Below are 19,194 nucleotides of genomic sequence, written 5' to 3'. Positions count from 1 at the left end.
AGGAGAACATGCAAACTTCACACGGAGGTGTTTTGACGGAGATTCAAACCCAACTCTCCTCACTGTTAGATTACTCAAGATAGTGAATATTTTAAATTGAGAAAAACAAAAGTCAACCTACTGATGGAGAATCATCAGCTCCATTGTTATTGCCATCGTCTGGTCTATCCGATGCATCGACTTCTGGAGCCATGGCGTCAATTGAGGCAGCAATACTCGCACTCTCGCTCTTAGAAAATAATTCATATTCAGTTGAACAGTTCACTAAATGAATACACCAATACAAAGATAATTCTGAGTTTAATGCTCACTGTCATATTTGACAATATGTTAACTCTTCTTATTCTTTAAGAAGATCAGTGGACCTGTCTTTGTATGAATTCCAACTTGAATAATACTACCAGCCTTGAAAACATGACCAACAATAACTTTTATACCTTGAGCTCCAAGATGACATCTTGCAGGTTTTTCATCACCTCGACATTCTCCTTCAACTCCTGATCTTCAAGTGTTGACAGCAGTTTCTCAAGATTCACTGTGCAACTGAAATAAAGCCCGCATGTACAGTTGAGGCAGCTATAAAATATCAGGGGACATGATTCATAAAACATACCTAAATGTACTACTACAAAACTACAGTTTATGAGAAACAAGTCTTGACAAACTTACGCTGAATGGTGCTGCAGTTGTTCCAGTTTGCTTTGCAGTTTCTCATTTGTTTGTTCAGTCTATAACAAAATGATATACAACATGGATACAAATTAAATACGGTAAATATAAATACCCCAAACCAATCTAACAGGTGGTTAAGGATGGTCTTGAAAGCAGAGGTTTTTTTCTCTTAAACTTATCTTAATTAAAATTTAAGAACATTTAAGCGGTCAAACATAATAATATGATCTAGCTTAAGAAACTGTTCAAACTAGGTATTTACAAAGAGCAAGGAAGAATAATCTGACAAACATCTTGAACCGTATTAAAACATTCAATTATTTTATCTACCTCATTATGTGAATTGTAACTTAACTATTTATTTATGAGAACCTTGTCTATTTTTGGATTGGATTAAAAGCTCTGCTTCTTCCTACTTCTTTGTGGACATGCTGTAATGAAAAACTGGAAATATGTGATGAACCATATGTTAACATGTTTGAAATAAACCAACACTACAGCCATATCTGACCATAATAATCTTCTCAAACATGAAGGCGGTTTGTCCTGCTGCCTCACTCAGCTCCATGCTCAATTTGTTGTTCTCATCCTGCAGAGTGCGATTCCGTTCAAGCAGCTTATTTAAATTCTGCCCAGATTCTGGCCTGTTAAAAAAAGTGCATGTGAGTAACGACTATGACCTTTTGTGAGGTAATATCCATCCTAACTCTATTCATCATAAATGCTGCAAGAGATGTGTCTTACCCAGAGAGTACTGGTGCAACCCCTCCACGTGCATGAAGTAGCATCACCTGCAGCTCTTGTACCTGTGGACAAAAAGCATGTTTACAGGATCAATGGCTACGCCTGTGCAGTCAAATTATATCCCAGCCTAGGAGATCCACAGCTGCTTTCCTCCCTCCATGGAAAATTGACAGCTTACGGTGCTTCAGGAAAGCAGATATGATTGAAAGGGATGCATTTCATTCCACGTTTAGGCTCATGTCTTTCATGATTGTGAACGATAGGCAAAATTCCACAAAAGTGCAGTACCCCTTTAATGCTCCCAAAAACTCAGCCAAACATTTTTTATTACTACTTCCTACAAATTATTTTGAGTGTGGCACCAATAAGGATTGCATTCTTTTATCTGGTGTATGTAATGCCCATGAAGGCTGTTCTAACCAATGCAAGAGCTGTCTTAAATAATAGGAATATTGTAATAAATAATCAAATAAAGACATTTAAAGGTTTTGACTTAAAAAACGCACTGTATAGTGCAGTGCATTTCTGCAGCACGATCTATAATGAATAAAAAACTAATAGCAAATTATTTTTTTGTTGCCTTTTACGTACCTGTTGCTTCAAACGGCCCATTTCTGCCGCCCTGGGGTCAACGTTGACGACAGGCTTATTTTTAATCTTGCGAGCTCGGTCAGCGTATCGTAGCGTGTTGATGGTTTCCTCCATGTTGGAGTCTGCAGGACTGACGCATGCAATCATCAATGTGTGGCTGTTGCCTCCCAAGGAATCTGATGGGAAAAAAAAGAAAAACACACAAAAAAGGGACTGGTAATGTACAGTACGGTACTAATATTTAGCCTTTCAATCATTTGTGACGACTTGCAGCGAGACCAAGGAAGTTTCTTGCTGTATTTTGCAAGTATTCAGATTTCAGACCTGTCTACAAGACTATTTTTTCCAGAAAAGTAATTAGTGACAAATTTACCCACATTTTCTGCTTTTATTGGACATAGCTATGTAGCTCTTCTATACGAGCAGTGGGTCCTACTCTCATAGGCTCCCTTCAAAGGCTTGTGGAATAATAATTTTAAAAAACTTAATAGACGCGACAGAATCATTTCCAAACATGTCTGTTTTGCACTCAGGCCTTACAGCCAATTATGCAAATTAGATAATGATGCCATTTAAAATCTACCTCTCGCAATGCAACCGCAGAAACATAACAGTCCCATTGTAACTGCTAATTGTCTTTAAGGTAACGGACAGCGGTGGGGAGTAACATGCTACATTTACTCAAGTAACTTTTTGGAAAAATAGAACTCAAAGTATTTTGGTACAGAAGTAACGCTACTTTTATTCTGTTGCAATGACTTTAATTTGAATCGCTAAACTTATTTTAATCTATTGACGCTGCAGTGGAGTCCTCTCTTGCACGTGCACACACTAACTACAATTGTAGTCCATCCAAATACAGTACAATTAAAAGATGGCTAATAAATAAATCAGACGTTAGTCATCAGTTACTCAGCACATGAGTAGTTATTTTACTAAATACTTATTTAGGCTTCTTCAAGTACAGTCAAACCACTCTATAGCAACCACTCAAGTGAAACAACATAAATGGCCACGATATGTAGGTTGGGAGCCATTTTTAGCGTGGCTTTGCGGGGTTGGAGCGATGGCAAACTCACACGTTGAAGCTGGATACAATGAGCGAGAATGTCGTGATCATGTGATGGCAATAAAAAAAAAAAGGGAGGTCCAACCTCGTTTTTCCAACTAGGGAAAAAAAATTACATTAAGATGTTCAATATTTACAGTATTTAAGTAAAATTTTTGCTTACAGAAACGAGGGTCCATTTAATTTTTTTGTTTAATTTATTTAGGATAAAGTTATCCATCCATCCATCCATTTTCTACCGCTTGTCCCTTTTGGGGTCGCGGGGGGTGCTGGAGCCTATCTCAGCTGCATTCGGGCGGAAGGCGGGGTACACCCTGGACAAGTCGCCACCTCATCGCAGGGCCAACACAGATAGACAGACAACATTCACACTCACATTCACACACTAGGGCCAATTTATCATTAATTTATTAATTATAATAAATGATAAATGGGTTGTACTTGTATAGCGCTTTTCTACCTTCAAGGTACTCAAAGCGCTTTGACACTACTTCCACATTTACCCATTCACACACACATTCACACACTGATGGAGGGAGCTGCCATGCAAGGCGCTAACCAGCACCCATCAGGAGCAAGGGTGAAGTGTCTTGCTCAGGACACAACGGACATGACGAGGTTGGTACTAGGTGGGGATTGAACCAGGGACTCTCGGGTCGCGCACGGCCACTCTTCCACTGCGCCACGCCGTCCCATTAATTAATCAACCTATCCCCAGGTGCATGTCTTTGAAGGTGGGAGGAAGCCGGAGTACCCGCAGGGAACCCACGCAGTCACGGGGGTGAACATGCTAACTCCACACAGAAAGATCCTGACCCTAGGATCAAACCCAGGACTACTCAGGACCTTCCTATTTACCTTTCAATTACAGTACAGTGGTAAACAATTCTACAGTAATGAGAAATAAGTTGATATCATGTAAAATAACATTGCTACTGCAAAGTGGATTGTTGTGAAACATGACAAAAAAAACCTACGCCTCAGAAACCGCAGGTTAACAAGGTAACTTTTTGACATAATTTTATACAAGTAATGTAGAGGGTATCCCTACTCCATCTCTCCATCAGTTTGGAGGTTCTTGACCTGGAAAACGTTGATGACCCATGTATAAGTATACTGTCTGGAGTACAATTTCTGCCTACCTACCGACCCCTCAGTAAGCAGCCGAGACACACTAACCACATTGCCATCATGCTACCCATCTCAAATGCAAGTTAATTACCAAACTATTTCTTTGTTAGTTGAAAAATTATGAAAGACGCTGAAATACGACTTTATTCAAATAAAGATGACAAGCATCCATTTATCTATTTTCTACCGCTTGTCCTTCTCGGGGTGCTGGAGCAGTTTACACAAATATAATTTGCCCATGTGAAGGTCTTCAAAAAAGGAGGATGCGCCTGAGACTGACCTAAAAATAAATCAAAGCTTACCTTGTAACAGGCGAGTGAGTTTGGAGTCTCGGTAAGGGACAAAGGCATTTTTTTTGCTTTCATCCCCCAGGGCGCTGATCACATTACCCAAAGACAAAAGGCCTCGATTGATGCTGATGCCTGAGGATGAAAATGTTATTGGCAACACTATGAGAGGGCACAGGAACTTCCTGCAGCATACATCAGGAGGTGAATGTCTAATTCAAGGTTACACTAAGCAGAGGCTTATAGGTACTGCACCTTCTTTTAAACGATCACCCTCTGCTTTGGTTTTCTTCTGCCTCTCTGAACCAGCCAGATCCACTAGGTGTAGTTTAGAAATTATGGAGTCACCTCTGCAAAAATAACAGTTGGCCTCATATGTATATTTTTACAATGCTTCCATTCAGACATAAATAAGACATCACAAAGATAAATTCACTTCACTCAGAGAAAATAAGTAACTAAAAGATAAATGGTTGAAATTGCTGTATATATTTGTATGCTGACTTTTCCATTTACATTAATAAGTGTATAACTAAAAAAAGGTGAACCATGTCTCCCTCATCATTATTCAAAGCACAGATGCAACCGCATGTTTGTTTCCATTTCTTATACTGTAAAAACGTAACGACATGAACATTTCATATCACGGTTATTGTGACCAAAATTATCACTGTTGTTGTTATTATCATGTTGTTAAATGTGCTCAAAAAGTATGTACCATACTTTTGGACTATAAGTCGCAGTTTTTTTTCATAGTTTGGCTAGGGGTGCGACTTATGTGTGAAATTATTAACACATTACCTTAAAATATCAAATAATATTATTTAGCTCATTCATGTAAGAGACTAGACGTATATGATTTCATCGGATTTAGCGATTAGGAGTGACAGATTGTTTGGTAAACGTATAACATGTTCTATATGTTATAGTTATTTGAATGACTCTTACCATAATATGTTACGTTAACATACCAGGCACCTTCTCAGTTGGTTATTTATGAGTCATATAACGTACACTTATTCAGCCTGTTGTTCATTATCCTTTATTTATTTTAAATTGCCTTTCAAATGTCTATTCTTGGTGTTGGGTTTTATCAAATAAATTTCCCCAAAAAATGCGACTTATACTCCAGTGCGACTTATATACGACTTATATACAGGTAAAAGCCAGTAAATTAGAATATTTTGAAAAACTTGATTTATTTCAGTAATTGCATTCAAAAGGTGTAACTTGTACATTATATTTATTCATTGCACACAGACTGATGCATTCAAATGTTTATTTCATTTAATTTTGATGATTTGAAGTGGCAACAAATGAAAATCCAAAATTCCGTGTGTCACAAAATTAGAATATTACTTAAGGCTAATACAAAAAAGGGATTTTTAGAAATGTTGGCCAACTGAAAAGTATGAAAATGAAAAATATGAGCATGTACAATACTCAATACTTGGTTGGAGCTCCTTTTGCCTCAATTACTGCGTTAATGCGGCGTGGCATGGAGTCGATGAGTTTCTGGCACTGCTCAGGTGTTATGAGAGCCCAGGTTGCTCTGATAGTGGCCTTCAACTCTTCTGCGTTTTTGGGTCTGGCATTCTGCATCTTCCTTTTCACAATACCCCACAGATTTTCTATGGGGCTAAGGTCAGGGGAGTTGGCGGGCCAATTTAGAACAGAAATACCATGGTCCGTAAACCAGGCACGGGTAGATTTTGCGCTGTGTGCAGGCGCCAAGTCCTGTTGGAACTTGAAATCTCTATCTCCATAGAGCAGGTCAGCAGCAGGAAGCATGAAGTGCTCTAAAACTTGCTGGTAGACGGCTGCGTTGACCCTGGATCTCAGGAAACAGAGTGGACCGACACCAGCAGATGACATGGCACCCCAATCACTGATGGTGGAAACTTTACACTAGACTTCAGGCAACGTGGATCCTGTGCCTCTCCTGTCTTCCTCCAGACTCTGGGACCTCGATTTCCAAAGGAAATGCAAAATTTGCATGGTTGGGTGATGGTTTGGGGTGCCATGTCATCTGCTGGTGTCGGTCCACTCTGTTTCCTGAGATCCAGGGTCAACGCAGCCGTCTACCAGCAAGTTTTAGAGCACTTCATGCTTCCTGCTGCTGACCTTTTATATTCTAATTTACTGGCTTTTACCTGTATGTTTTTGTTCCTTCTTTATTATGCAGTTTCGGCCGGTGCGACTTATACTCCGGAGCGACTTATACTCCGAAAAATACAGTACACACAAACACTGAAATCTTTGAAACAGGTTTTATTTTACAATTGTAAAATAAATTGATTGAGACATAATTTACTTTCATTGGCAGAATAAATATTAAATATTGTTATGGTTTCTTAAGAAACATATTTTTCTTCGAGTGTTTAAATAAGTTTATCTTCTTCCGTTTTAAATTAGACGAGCTTTGGGCGCATTACTTCCGGTTTCTATCAAGTCACGCAAGTTCACTTCCTGTCGAGAATAGCCCCATCACTCTGTCTGAGATAGTAGTCTTTAGGTTCAATGTACACAATTGACTAGTTAATTTCTCAGATAGCAGTGTGTTTATACAAGTTTCAATTGAGATATGTCATTTCTTAGTATGGGGAAAGATGTTAATGACTCTTGTTTTCATGTTAGCATGTAAGGTAGCAAGCTGGCGGCATTAGTCAGTCCGTGAGTTTATTAAAGTACAGCAATCTATCACGGTTTTTCGATAATTTTAGTTTAAAATGCTAAAACTAACAGTCGGCAGTTTCACCATGGTTATTATTAATACTGTTTATGGTTACTAGAGATCGACAATGTTTTTTTCAGGGCCGATACCCATTATTAGTAGTCAAGGAGGCCGATAACCGATATTTGGAGACGATATTCATTTGCAGTCAAAGTTATTTATATAAGTGTTAATAGTATGCAGCAGTAAACGTTTGGACCAGGCTTTAAGTTGTTTTTTAAACATTATTTTTGAGAAAATGTTAGACCAGCAGTGACATAATGTTTAATGCAGCACTAATGTGGCAGTTAATTTAGCGCAAAACAACATCAGGGGATTTCACAGGCACTTTTACTACACAAGTCTCATGCTGCTGGTCAGAGAAGCATCGACATTTGCATGTCAAAATATGGGAAATTGCCAGGAGAAAGTGGTACAAATATGGTACGTCTTTACATTACAATAATTTGCTATCTACTCAATTTTAAAGCAGTTAATGTATGTAATAAATTGTAGGGTTTCCTCAAAAGTAATTCTGTATTATTGCGAACATTTAAATAAAATCAATTCTAGGCTTTTTCACATAACTTATACTTAAGACATTTTTAAGCTGTCTGACATAATTTATTCCTGGATGTTACAGAAAGTATAAAAATGCTGTCTCCTGTTTGTTAATATATTTAGACAAAGATGGGATTTTTGGCAGGGATATCTTTTCTGTTATCAATATTGTCCATCCATCTTTGTGGCGTTATTTGATTGAATAACATAACATTACCCTCGCCACGCTCCTATAATGAGCCCATGCTGAGTGTGGCTGTCTGAGGCTTAAAAGTTGCAGTAGCAAAACAAACTAAACGAAACCGATAATACGCTGAGAAAAAAGGAAAAAAACTGGATTTACCGGCAAAAAATTTAACTTTTGAAAGCTAAGAAGAGATATCATGTGTACAAACAACCAATACTGCACGAGAAAGAGATAGTGAGGAAGGCAGTGTGTAGTCGCGTAAACTGTAGTAAAAAAAAAAGGCAACTCTTCACAAGCAGGGCAAACGGGCTCGTGCAGTGTTTATTACTATCTACTCGACCAATTCTTTATTTTACAAAATACAGGTATCGTATATGTATATATTTTATCTGATAATGTAGTTCTGTTGTAGCTGTAAAAAAAATAGATTAAAGACTGATACAGATAAAAAAGAGGCCAATACAGATATACGTCAATCTGCCAAATATTGGCGCTGATAATCGGTCGATTACTAATCGTTTCATACCTAATATATACACAAGAAATTGAAATTGACCTGCAGTGTGAATATACGGTAGCCTTAGTCACTACAAACAACTACATATTGTAGAGGAGGGGTAACCACACTTTTTCAGCAGGCGAGCTACTTTTCAAATGTTTAAGTCGAAGTCATTTATTTATATATATAGTTATTTAATGTTTTTGTTAACATGCTAAAGGTGTTTTAATAAAAATACAAGCATGTTTAAAATATAGATTTTTTTCTTTCATGAAGACAAGACAAGAATAAGTTGTATTACCTGATTCTGATGACTTGCATTGATTGGAATCAGACAGGCTTCAAAGTCCCATTGATAACTTCCACATTTTTAACAGGAGAATAAAAAAAGTCCTCCTTCCTGTCTAATACCACATGAAAGTGGTTGTTTTTTGGCGTCTTATTTGTCCAGCTTCCATACTCGTTTTTAAACACTTTAGCTTGCTATTTTGTGTGCGCTAGCTTTCTAAAACTGTTATTTTTTTTGTGCAGGCAGGATGGAGCAGAGCTTTTAATGTGAACACAGGAACTGTGCGGTTGGTCTTAAGGGTTTTAACAGCCGGTACGCCGCGAGTCTGTTGAATAAAAAAATGTTTCTCGCCTTCCTGTCAGTTGTTTTTTCCTTATTAATGAGCTCACAGCAGCCAGCGTCATCTCACAAGATCCTCGGGTCCCGTGAATGTCAATCAAGGGACATCATAGTGAAGATTGATGACCGCTAATTTTTATGTCTATTTTTTTATTGCCTGGTTTGGCGATCGATTGACACACCCTCCACAATTGACCGGTGGCTTGCGATCGATCGAATGGGCACCCCTGTTGTAGAGAAACCAAAATGATGCTTGAATTGACAGAAAACCCAACACTAACTTGTCTTTCCCTTTGCGCTGCTCAAGTGTGATTGTGAAGATGGCGTGAGAGCGCGATGATGCGGCATTCATTGCCGTGGAGCCAACGGTGCGAGCTGAGTTTCCAAGTTCCAAGCAGCTCACCATCTCCTCAGCGGAGACCACCTGCTTCTCCGTTAACCCCACAATCTGGAAAAGGTCATTAAATAGAAATAGTTGTATTTCAATATAAACTAAAAAGACAGTGTGGCAAAGTTCTCCACCATGTTGGTCACTTACCTTAATACCTTCTTTGGGGTCTTCTCGAATGCTCATAGCAGGTTTATCTTTAGAGGGACATAACAAATCCAACACATCCTCATTGTAGACCTATGATCAAAAATAAAGCACATGAGTAAAAAGTGAATAGACGTGAAATAGAGCTTTAGCAAAACCTAAATGTTACACAACCTCCAGATATGATACTGCCAGGAAGAATTCACAGTCAGTCCTCTTGTCTTTTTCGTCATAGACTCTCCTGATAACTCGTGGAATAACGCCGACAGAGGACTCATTCTCTTGAGCGGACGTGTACGCTCCCCCCATGGAAAAGGTCTTTCCAGACCCTGTCTGTCCATATGCAAGAACAGTAGCATGGTAGCCTATAAAAGAGCAAATGAATTCTGAGCATCTGTGCCAGTTTAGGTATAATTTACTTAAAATATTTATGTACCTTTAAAGAGCCCACGTAATAAGGGGGACACAGCAGTACTGAAGACTTCCTCTTGCTCAGCAGTGGGATCGAATACATAATCATAGGTAAACGCCTTCTCTGTGCCAACAACCACCTGAAAGAAAGAACATAGTAAATAATGTAACGTAAGTATTTTTCTTGTTTACATTCCCTTTAAACTTAAACAAGCCAGAGTCCTAATTTATTTACGGTTATTGTATTAATCCTGATTGAATTGAAAAAACATGCCAAGAAGAATTTAAGGACTGTAAAATTAACTGACATTGAATACAGACCTGTGGCTCCCCTGGCACAAAAGTGAGGCAGCATTGACATCCCTCATTGATTTCTTTTAGCACCAAAGGACGACATCTCAAGGCGACCCGCACTGGTATCGCCTTCACATCCTCATTGGCCATGGTGTTCGGTACCAATATAGAGTCTTTGAAAGAGAGACAATAAAAGAGCAGTCAAAAAGCGAGAGATACAGAAGATGCTTCATGAGCATTGAAAAGACAACTACCGGTACACTACCTCATAAAATCACAATGGAAACACTGTGTGGATATCACAGCCCTGAGGCATGCTTCACTTAATTATGGTATTTGTATGAAGTACGACCAACAATTCCAAAAATCATTAAAAAAAACGGCATTACAAGCTTTGCAATAGAAGGTCTGGGGGCCAAATCTGACCCAGGAATGACACCATACTGGCCCACAACTTCTATTAAAATTTTGGAAGACAAACATTTTTGCAGCAAATTCCTAAAAACACTTGAGTGTTCCTGTCTCATTGACATTTTAACCTTGCTAGCAATCATAGAACACTGGGTTCCAAACGTGTGTTTTACATAACTTAAGGCACCCCTTTAAGTCCTCTCCTCTTTGGCAGTTAGACAATTATTTTCGTAATGAGATTTATGTAATTTTAAAGGTGTGGCTGAAGCTTGTTTACTTCAGATGCAATCAGTAGTGATTTGGTCAACTTCTTTAGTTATACTAGTGGTGTTCATTAGGGTTCCATTTAGGTCCTCTCTTTTTCATCATTTGGGCAGCATTGGTCTGCGATTTCAGTGTAAAACAAAATTGCGAGAGACTCACATTTTTACAGCTGATTGTTAAATCTGGAGTGCTGTCATAGAGATGAACTTTGACCAGCGTTTTTGCAGAAGGTCCTTCTGTACTGTAAAATAAATAAACAAAACTCAGTAAAGTCTACTGTTGGGGACACAGTTTCTCAGGAATAAACAAAATAAGACAAACAGTGAAGGGGAGAAGTCCGCCCCCTGGTCCCTAGCTTTCTGGAAATGTGGACCACAAAAACATTTAGTTGAATATTTCTGGTCCCAAGCAACGTCAAATCGCCTATGTGCGATCGTTTTAACAATCTGGTACGATTATTTGTACGCTAAAGTCTTTTTCAAACGTGTCAAATGCCTGGCTTATCATCATCATTAACTAATTCATGAAATATCCGAGATAAAAAGTAGAAAATGGATGGATGGATCTACTGATTTTACTCCTTAAATGCGTGAGTATGTAGTTAATAAAAGCATTTTCCATCCGACCTTTTCGTAGTTTAGCTTAGTTAGTCCGTGCATGGCGTTGAGCAGACTTACCGCTTGTCTTTGTCGTGGGTAACAATGTTTAAATTTCACAGAAACGGGTCCGGTATACGCGGCTAATATGTACCAATAACCTCATTAGTCAGTCTGAATCGAAAGCTTACAGTAACATTCTTATCCAATTTGATATTTTTAAATCCAATTAAGACAATGTCGAATACTTGGGTGCAGTTTCTGCCCGCGACTTTCAAATTTAGAGGTCCTCCCCTTTATTCTTCGTCTTCTTCTTCGTCGACGGCAATATCACATGCAGCTCGGTTTAATTACTGACACCAACAGGTCAACAGGAGTACTATCAAATATGACTTTCTCTGCGGCTACGGTAGTTCAATTCAAGCAAGCTTTTTATCCAAGATGTTAAAGAACCAGCGTTAAATCCGAAATAACACATTTTGCTGCTGAGTACAACCTACGGTGGCTGGTAGGGACAAAAACAAAACACACCATAAAACCAATTCAATGGGGAAATGATGCAATCGCATGAAGGCAGCAGGATAAAAAACTAATGCAAAACATCCTGCCTAAGAAAGAACTATTTGGTTTTAGCTGTGTATTTGATTTATAAATACCAAAAAAGTTATAGTCTGTAAAAATTTATTTTGGAGTGTTATCAGGCAGCACTATTGTTAAACGTTTCAAATAAAAACATAAAACAGTGACTTATAATGTCCGCTCTCATTGGGATGGTTGTATCCTTCAGCACTTGTGCGCCCTTTAACTGCTAAATTCAGAATATTCCTACTTCAGATTAAAAAAAATTTCTAGCGATGTTCCTATACTGTGTTCCGTATAACGAGAGCCATAGAGTTTCAAGTTGGTATAGCGTGTGGATTTTCAAAGTTAACCAACTTGTCAACAAACTTCTACTATACAGGTAAGACGCATGATTTATAATCTACCATTAACTTTTCTTATCTCAAAGGAAATACAGAAGCTCAGGTTTCTTTTTTTACTTTATGGCGGGTCACAACCTACTTTATTAGAAACTAAAGATAGCTAGCAGCTCCACTCGCTAGTGGTCAAAGGAGCAGTGTTAGCAAGGCGATGTCTCACCATGCCAGAAAAGTAGTTCCTCTGTGTTAGCTCTTACACTAACAATGTCACTATAACTTGGGTAATATGCAGGTCACGGTATGTAAATGGGGCGTTGCTGGAATTTTTTTGGGATGTTTTTAGAGAGTTTCAGAGGTTGAATAATTAAGTCCCAATTACCTGCAATGTTAGCAGGCTTGTACTAGCAGTATTTCACTATATGGAAGAGAAAGAAATGCGTTTTTGCCTTACATAAGGATTACGGATGATGGGCATACATCAAAAAAAGCATTTTCCAGTTGCATGTGTTTTATGGTGCTTTGTGCTTTCAGGATAATTTCTGCCAGGGCCCAAAACACACTGTGCCTAAGTCCTCACAATTTGTTTTGCGTGAAAAAATCATGCGTAAAATGTAATTTAATAAATGACAGGGGGATTCATATGAAATGTTAGCACAAACATATTTCTAGTCCATTCCTGCTCCATCATTGATAAGAAAATAATGGAACATTTCCCCAAATATTCTCATATTGTCTCCTGTGGGGACACATTGTTTGTGCTTGGACTTCGAGAAACTTTATTTTTCCCCAAGGGAAATTGTTCAAAAGGGCTCAGTAACAAGAAAAACAAGATAAAAGGAACACAGGAAAAGGTGGGGAAAATAAAGTAAATAAAATAAAACAAAACAAAGGAACCAAATCCCGAATGGGGTTTTGCAAATATGTTTTAATTTCATTATGTTTTAAAACCTAAATTATTGAACAATTTATTTTCCCAGGGTAGCATAGTGACGGAGACCTTAGTGCGTGTGCGTCAAACTACAAAGGTTCTGGGTTCGATCCCTGGGCTCAGGGACTTTCTGTGTGGAGTTTGCATGACTGCGTGGGTTCCCTCCGGGTAGTCCGACTTCCTCCCACCTCCAAAGACATGCACCTGGGGATAGGTTGATTGGCAACACTAAATTGTCCCTAGTGTGTGAATGTGAGTGTGAATGTTGTCTGTCTATCTGTGTTGGCCCTGCGATGAGGTGACGACTTGTCCAGGGTGTACCCCGCCTTCTGCCCAAGTGCTGCTGGTATAGGCCCCCCGAGAGGGACAATTGGTAGAAAATGGATGGATGGAGGGAATTTCTTTACCATGAATGTGTTTTAGTCGGAAACATGCATAAATCACCTTTGATTAATTAAAAAAAAAATGTAATTGATGAGGAGGGGCCCTCAAAATAAAATTCTGCTTAGCTTGGAGCAGCCCTGATTTCTGTGTTTGGAGCGTTTCAAAAACCCTCCAAACCCTGATTGCAGAGATGAAGCACACTAGTCCTGTTTTATATTTTAATCAGACCAATAAGCATGTTTTCCCCCCAAATTAACCAAATAATGCCTCTTAAAGGAAACAGGAGATCATAAAACCCTATCTTGCTATAAAGAGTGAGAAAGAGCAACCTGCATGGGGGGCTGTGACAGTCCATCCAAGCGACATTCATGCGCCTTAAGATAGATGTGCTTAAAAAAGAAATATTGCGAAGGATATATATAAGTGCAGTAGAAAGATATGTTTGAAAGTAAGTGGGTGACAAATCATTGTCCTTGATGAAATGGGTTTTCAGCCGACCGTGAAAAATGGGCATGCAGTGACTCTCTCTGTTCTGGCTCGAAGAAAAAGGTCATTAGACTGGGAGCCGGAGGAAAAAACAACTGAGTCGAGTTGAACTAATGACAAGGTCTCTGCACAGAAAACAGTCGTCACCGACTGTTTTTAAGTGTGTTTTAGTTTATCTTTTTGCAATGCACCACCACATTGCTTGTTTGCTTTATTCCTCACCGTATTCCACTGATGATCAGAATTTCAACATGATTCACTTTAACACAGATACTCACTGTGACAGATATTTTGAGCTCCACCTAACAAGCAATTAAAACATATATCCGCATGGTGTGGGTGATGAAAGCACATATCCATTAGGAATTCTCCAGGGACACGGCATATATGATGCGTTAAAACACTAAATGGTGCAGTACACTGCTGAGCATATACACTGCAGAGGTCACGCACTTAAAATATGCCACGGCATCAGACCATAAAAGTCATGGAAGGAGCTGAAACAGCTCAGCTGAGGTTTATGATCCATCTACAGTGATCATTTCATAATGAAGTGTGATTGATTAGAAGGGGTTTTTTTGGAGGGGAAAAGTACATCATGAAAAACTATACAACAGAGGTCAGTGTTTGATTCATGCATGTGTGTGATGACTCCATTTTTTCCATTTTCTACCGCTTGTCCCTTTTGGAGTCGCGGGGGGTGCTGGAGCCTATCTCAGCTGCATTCGGGTGGAAGGCATTGGGTACAGGGTCCTTATCGCAGGGCCAACACAGATAGACAGACAACATCCACACTCACATTCACACACTAGGGCCAATTTAGTGTTGCCAATCAACCTATCCCCAGGTGCATGTCTTTGGAGGTGGGAGGAAGCCGGAGTACCCGGAGGGAACCCACGCAATCACGGGGAGAACATGCAAACTCCACACAGAAAGATCCCGAGCCCAGGATCGAACCCAGGATCTTCGTATTGTGAGGCACATGTACTAACCCCTGTTCCACCGTGCTGCCCGTGTGTGATGACTGTATGTTAATAATCACTACACATATGGTTAGATCTATATTAAGCGCGGGTGCATCATCAGGTAGCAGGGTTCTGTCGAATTTATCAGCTTCCTCGAAATTGTTGAAATATTTGCGTTTGCGCACACAAATTAATATGTCTACATGAGGAGTGTACACGAGGGAGCTGCTGTTTTCGATGGGTTTTTTGTTTAAGGAAAATAGTTGAAATATTTGTGTTTGTGCGAACAACATCAATATTTCCGTTTGAACGGTGATTACAATTAAAAAGTACATGCATGCAGAAAATACAATGAATGCAATACAATTTAAAATGACTGTGGAGTAACAACGTCTACACAGGAGTGTACAAAAAGGCAGCTGCTGTTTTCGATGGGCATTTAAACGCATGCTCAGTAGGTGGATTGCAGAAATCGATGGGTTGCCAAAATCAGTAGAACACCTGTTTGTGGCATAAACACTCATGCAGTTGTTCAGGTTCACAGCCACATGTTTATGTTATGTTTTGTTATGTTATGTTATTTTCATTTATTAGACAGCATCAAACCGATGCTGTTAATATTTGCAATAGTGTTGTCAAACGGTTATAATCACAAATCAGTGCACGTTCGCATTTTGATTAATCATGATTTTATACGTTCTTGCATCATTTTAAATCAACGTTTAATCTCCTAGGGACATTTGATGTTAATTATCTTCAAAGCCGAATATAACATAAAAAGCTGCATGTTTTTGAAGGGCGCAAAATTATGAAAAATGCATTCTAATGTTTTTTTTTATTTAACTGTTGACCCTTTTGATCAGAGAATGTCCTAAGTTTGAATTAGGAAAAAAACAACTTTGATCAAACGGCCTTCAAAGAGTTAAAAAAAAAACCTTACATGTTTGGTATTTTTGTTTAGTGCTGTAGTTGATTGAGGAAATTGAGCAGAAATAAAGAATAAACAAATATATAAATCCAAAATGTTGCATACCCTTTGAATAATGAAGAACTTGTATGTCCTAATTGGCTTTGATAGGATAGGATATACTTTATTTATCCCACAATAGGGAAATTATGTTGTTGCAGTGCAGGTTAAAAAAGTTTACAAAAAATAAGGTACAAACACATGGAAACAAGAGGTAAACATCAAAGAACACAAACATTAAATAACATTAAACGTGCACATACAGAGCTGATGCAACCAGCTGCCACTTAATCAGGTGCCATGTTGTTCATACAGTAACAAAAGTATAAACCAAAGAAAAAACAAAAAATGAGCAATAAATACTACATATTGTGCACAAGCTATTACAACATGCATATAAAAAGAACAAAATAAACACATTTCAACACCCACATATACTGCGCTGGCCTCAGCTGTGATCCAGACCATCATCTACTAGGGTGTGAAACAGCACGGCCAGACAGGAACAGACCCAAAAAAGTGACCAAGAATGTATGGTCGACTTGGATGGGCGAGAATCTGTGCAGGAGACCGAAGCGCCCAATACAGGCTCATCCAGCCAGGGCTCCGTGAAGCTCGTCCACCACGACGCTCAGCACCAGCTCTGCAGCCCTGTCTGTTCTTCCGTATCTCCATTGGTGCAAACAACTGAGCCATGGCCATACGGCTCCCCTGTGGCAGATCCAAAAGTTCACAAAAAAGCACCAAAAAGCAGTGCAGAAGTCACAAAAGTGCCACCCCTTGTTGCGCAGTACCAAAGGGGCCCACACCATAAGGCAAAAAACACATAAAAACAATCGGCAAACACAAAGAACACAAAGGAAGACACACAAGAGCACATAGCTCCTGCAGCCAGCAGCCACTACAGTGGTGCCATCTTCAAAAAGACACATTAAGATACATAAAATAATTCTGAGAACTACAGTTTCTGATATAGTTTATTCCTTACTTCATAGGTGTCAAACACAAGGCCCGAAAGCCCGAACTGCTCCGCCACATCATTCAAAATTGCAAACCAAATAATTTTATGTGGCCCACTACGTCATTTTTAATGTGACCTGCAATGCACATCATTTTGTGGCATACTAAGTAATTTTATGTGGCCTGCCACATCATTTACCTGGCCTACCACATCATTTATGTGGCCCAACACAGCATTTGTGGCGTGCTACATCGTTTTATATGGCCCATGTCATTTTATGTGGCCCGCAACTTCATTTATGTGGCCTACCACATCATTTATATGGCCCACCACGTCATTTTATGTAGCCCGCCAAATCATTTAATCCAGCCCGCGATGTCATTTTATGAGGCCTGGCAAATCATTTATATGGCCTGCAAAAGGCTGGAAATAATAAGGCACTTTCTGGCTAAATGTAAATGTTCTTTCAATGTTGACAGAAAAAATTACTTTGTGCCAACTGCATATGCATATGTCCACCCATCCATTTTCTACTGCTTGGCTGTTTCAGGGCTGGGGGGTATCCTTTTGGCAGAAGCCAGGGTACACCCTGGACAAGTTGCCACAGGGTCAACAGATAGACAGATAGACAACATTCACACACTACAGGCCAATTTAGTGTTTCCAATCAACCATGCATGTTTTTTTGGTTTTCAATTCCTGTCCTCAATTTGTGACATACAGTAAATTAAATAAATACATGAATAAACAAATAAACAATCATTTCGTGCTGAATTTGTAACATTAATAGGTAAAATAAATAAAAAAAACAATCAATGAAGTTCTCATTAGTAAATATTTAAGTAAATTGTGATTTACATAATGAAATGAATAAAATAATCTCATGGTAATTTGATAATAATAATTTGGGAATAATCTGTCTTTATTTATTATTATTTCTCCTCTCTGAGCTGCCACCTTACCGTGGTAGAGGAGTTTGCGTGTCCCAATGATCCTAGGAGCTATGTTGTCCGGGGGTTTCTATGCCCCCTGGTAGGGTCTCCCAAGGCAAACTGGTCCTAGGTGAGGGATCAGACAAAGAGCAGCTCGAAGACCTCGATGAAGAACACAAACCAAGGACCCAGATTTCCCTCGCCCGGACGCGGGTCACCGGGGCCCCCCTCTGGAGCCAGGCCCGGAGGTGGGGCACGATGGCGAGCGCCTGTCCCCATGGGGCCTGGCCGGGCACAGCCCGAAGAGGCAACGTGGGTCCCCCCTCCAATGGGCTCACCACCCATAGCAGGGGCCATAGAGGTCGGGTGCAGTGTGAGCTGGGCGGCAGCCGAGGGCAGGGCACTTGGCGGTCCGATCGTCGGCTACATAAGCTGGCTCTTGGGACGTGGAACGTCACTTCGCTGGGTGGGAAGGAGCCTGAGCTAGTGCGTGAGGTGGAGAAGTTCCGGCTAGATATAGTCGGACTCACTTCGACGCACAGCAAGGGCTCTGGAACCACTTCTCTTGAGAGGGGCTGGACTCTCTTCCACTCTGGCGTTGCCGGCAGTGAGAGGCGACGAGCTGGGGTGGCAATTCTTGTTGCCCCTCGGCTCAAAGCCTGCACGTTGGAGTTCAACCCGGTGGACGAGAGGGTAGCTTCCCTCCGCCTTCGGGTGGGGGGACGGGTCCTGACTGTTGTTTGCGTTTACGCGCCAAACAGCAGCTCAGAGTACCCACCCTTTTTGGATTCACTCGAGGGAGTACTGGAGAGTGCTCCCCCGGGTGATTCCCTCGTTCTACTGGGGGACTTCAACGCTCATGTTGGCAGCGACAGTGAAACCTGGAGAGGTGTGATTGGGAAGAATGGCCGCCCGGATCTGAACCCGAGTGGTGTTCTGTTATTGGACTTTTGTGCTCGTCACAGATTGTCGATAACAAACACCATGTTCAAACATAAGGGTGTCCATATGTGCACTTGGCACCAGGACACCCTAGGCCGCAGTTCCATGATCGACTT

At 40.0% G+C, this 19,194-nt stretch overlaps 1 protein-coding gene across 2 annotated transcripts in view; it reads right to left on the bottom strand.

Moving 5' to 3' along the window:
- The window catches only part of kif4 (kinesin family member 4), a 28,955-nt gene extending 17,046 nt beyond the window's left edge, over positions 1 to 11,909 (bottom strand). Inside the window, exons 1-15 of one of the 2 annotated variants that reach the window (XM_061963394.2) lie at positions 11,675 to 11,909; positions 11,157 to 11,238; positions 10,350 to 10,495; positions 10,054 to 10,168; positions 9,792 to 9,982; positions 9,621 to 9,710; positions 9,364 to 9,530; positions 4,750 to 4,844; positions 4,510 to 4,629; positions 2,008 to 2,183; positions 1,417 to 1,478; positions 1,184 to 1,316; positions 670 to 728; positions 438 to 543; positions 122 to 229 (exon numbers count right to left, since the gene is read on the bottom strand). In XM_061963394.2, coding sequence (XP_061819378.1) covers positions 122 to 229; positions 438 to 543; positions 670 to 728; positions 1,184 to 1,316; positions 1,417 to 1,478; positions 2,008 to 2,183; positions 4,510 to 4,629; positions 4,750 to 4,844; positions 9,364 to 9,530; positions 9,621 to 9,710; positions 9,792 to 9,982; positions 10,054 to 10,168; positions 10,350 to 10,472 — 1,545 coding nt within the window. In that variant the 5' untranslated portion in view covers positions 10,473 to 10,495; positions 11,157 to 11,238; positions 11,675 to 11,909. The remainder of the gene's footprint in view (positions 1 to 121; positions 230 to 437; positions 544 to 669; positions 729 to 1,183; positions 1,317 to 1,416; positions 1,479 to 2,007; positions 2,184 to 4,509; positions 4,630 to 4,749; positions 4,845 to 9,363; positions 9,531 to 9,620; positions 9,711 to 9,791; positions 9,983 to 10,053; positions 10,169 to 10,349; positions 10,496 to 11,156; positions 11,239 to 11,674) is intronic. The other variant, XM_061963395.2, reaches the window with a different exon arrangement.
- Between the last annotated feature and the right edge of the window lie 7,285 nt (positions 11,910 to 19,194).

Source organism: Nerophis lumbriciformis, linkage group LG09 (genome assembly GCF_033978685.3).
Source record: "Nerophis lumbriciformis linkage group LG09, RoL_Nlum_v2.1, whole genome shotgun sequence".
Lineage (NCBI taxonomy): Eukaryota > Metazoa > Chordata > Actinopteri > Syngnathiformes > Syngnathidae > Nerophis > Nerophis lumbriciformis.
Note: the sequence above shows the minus strand (reverse complement) of the source record. Positions and strands in the feature narration are given on the sequence as shown.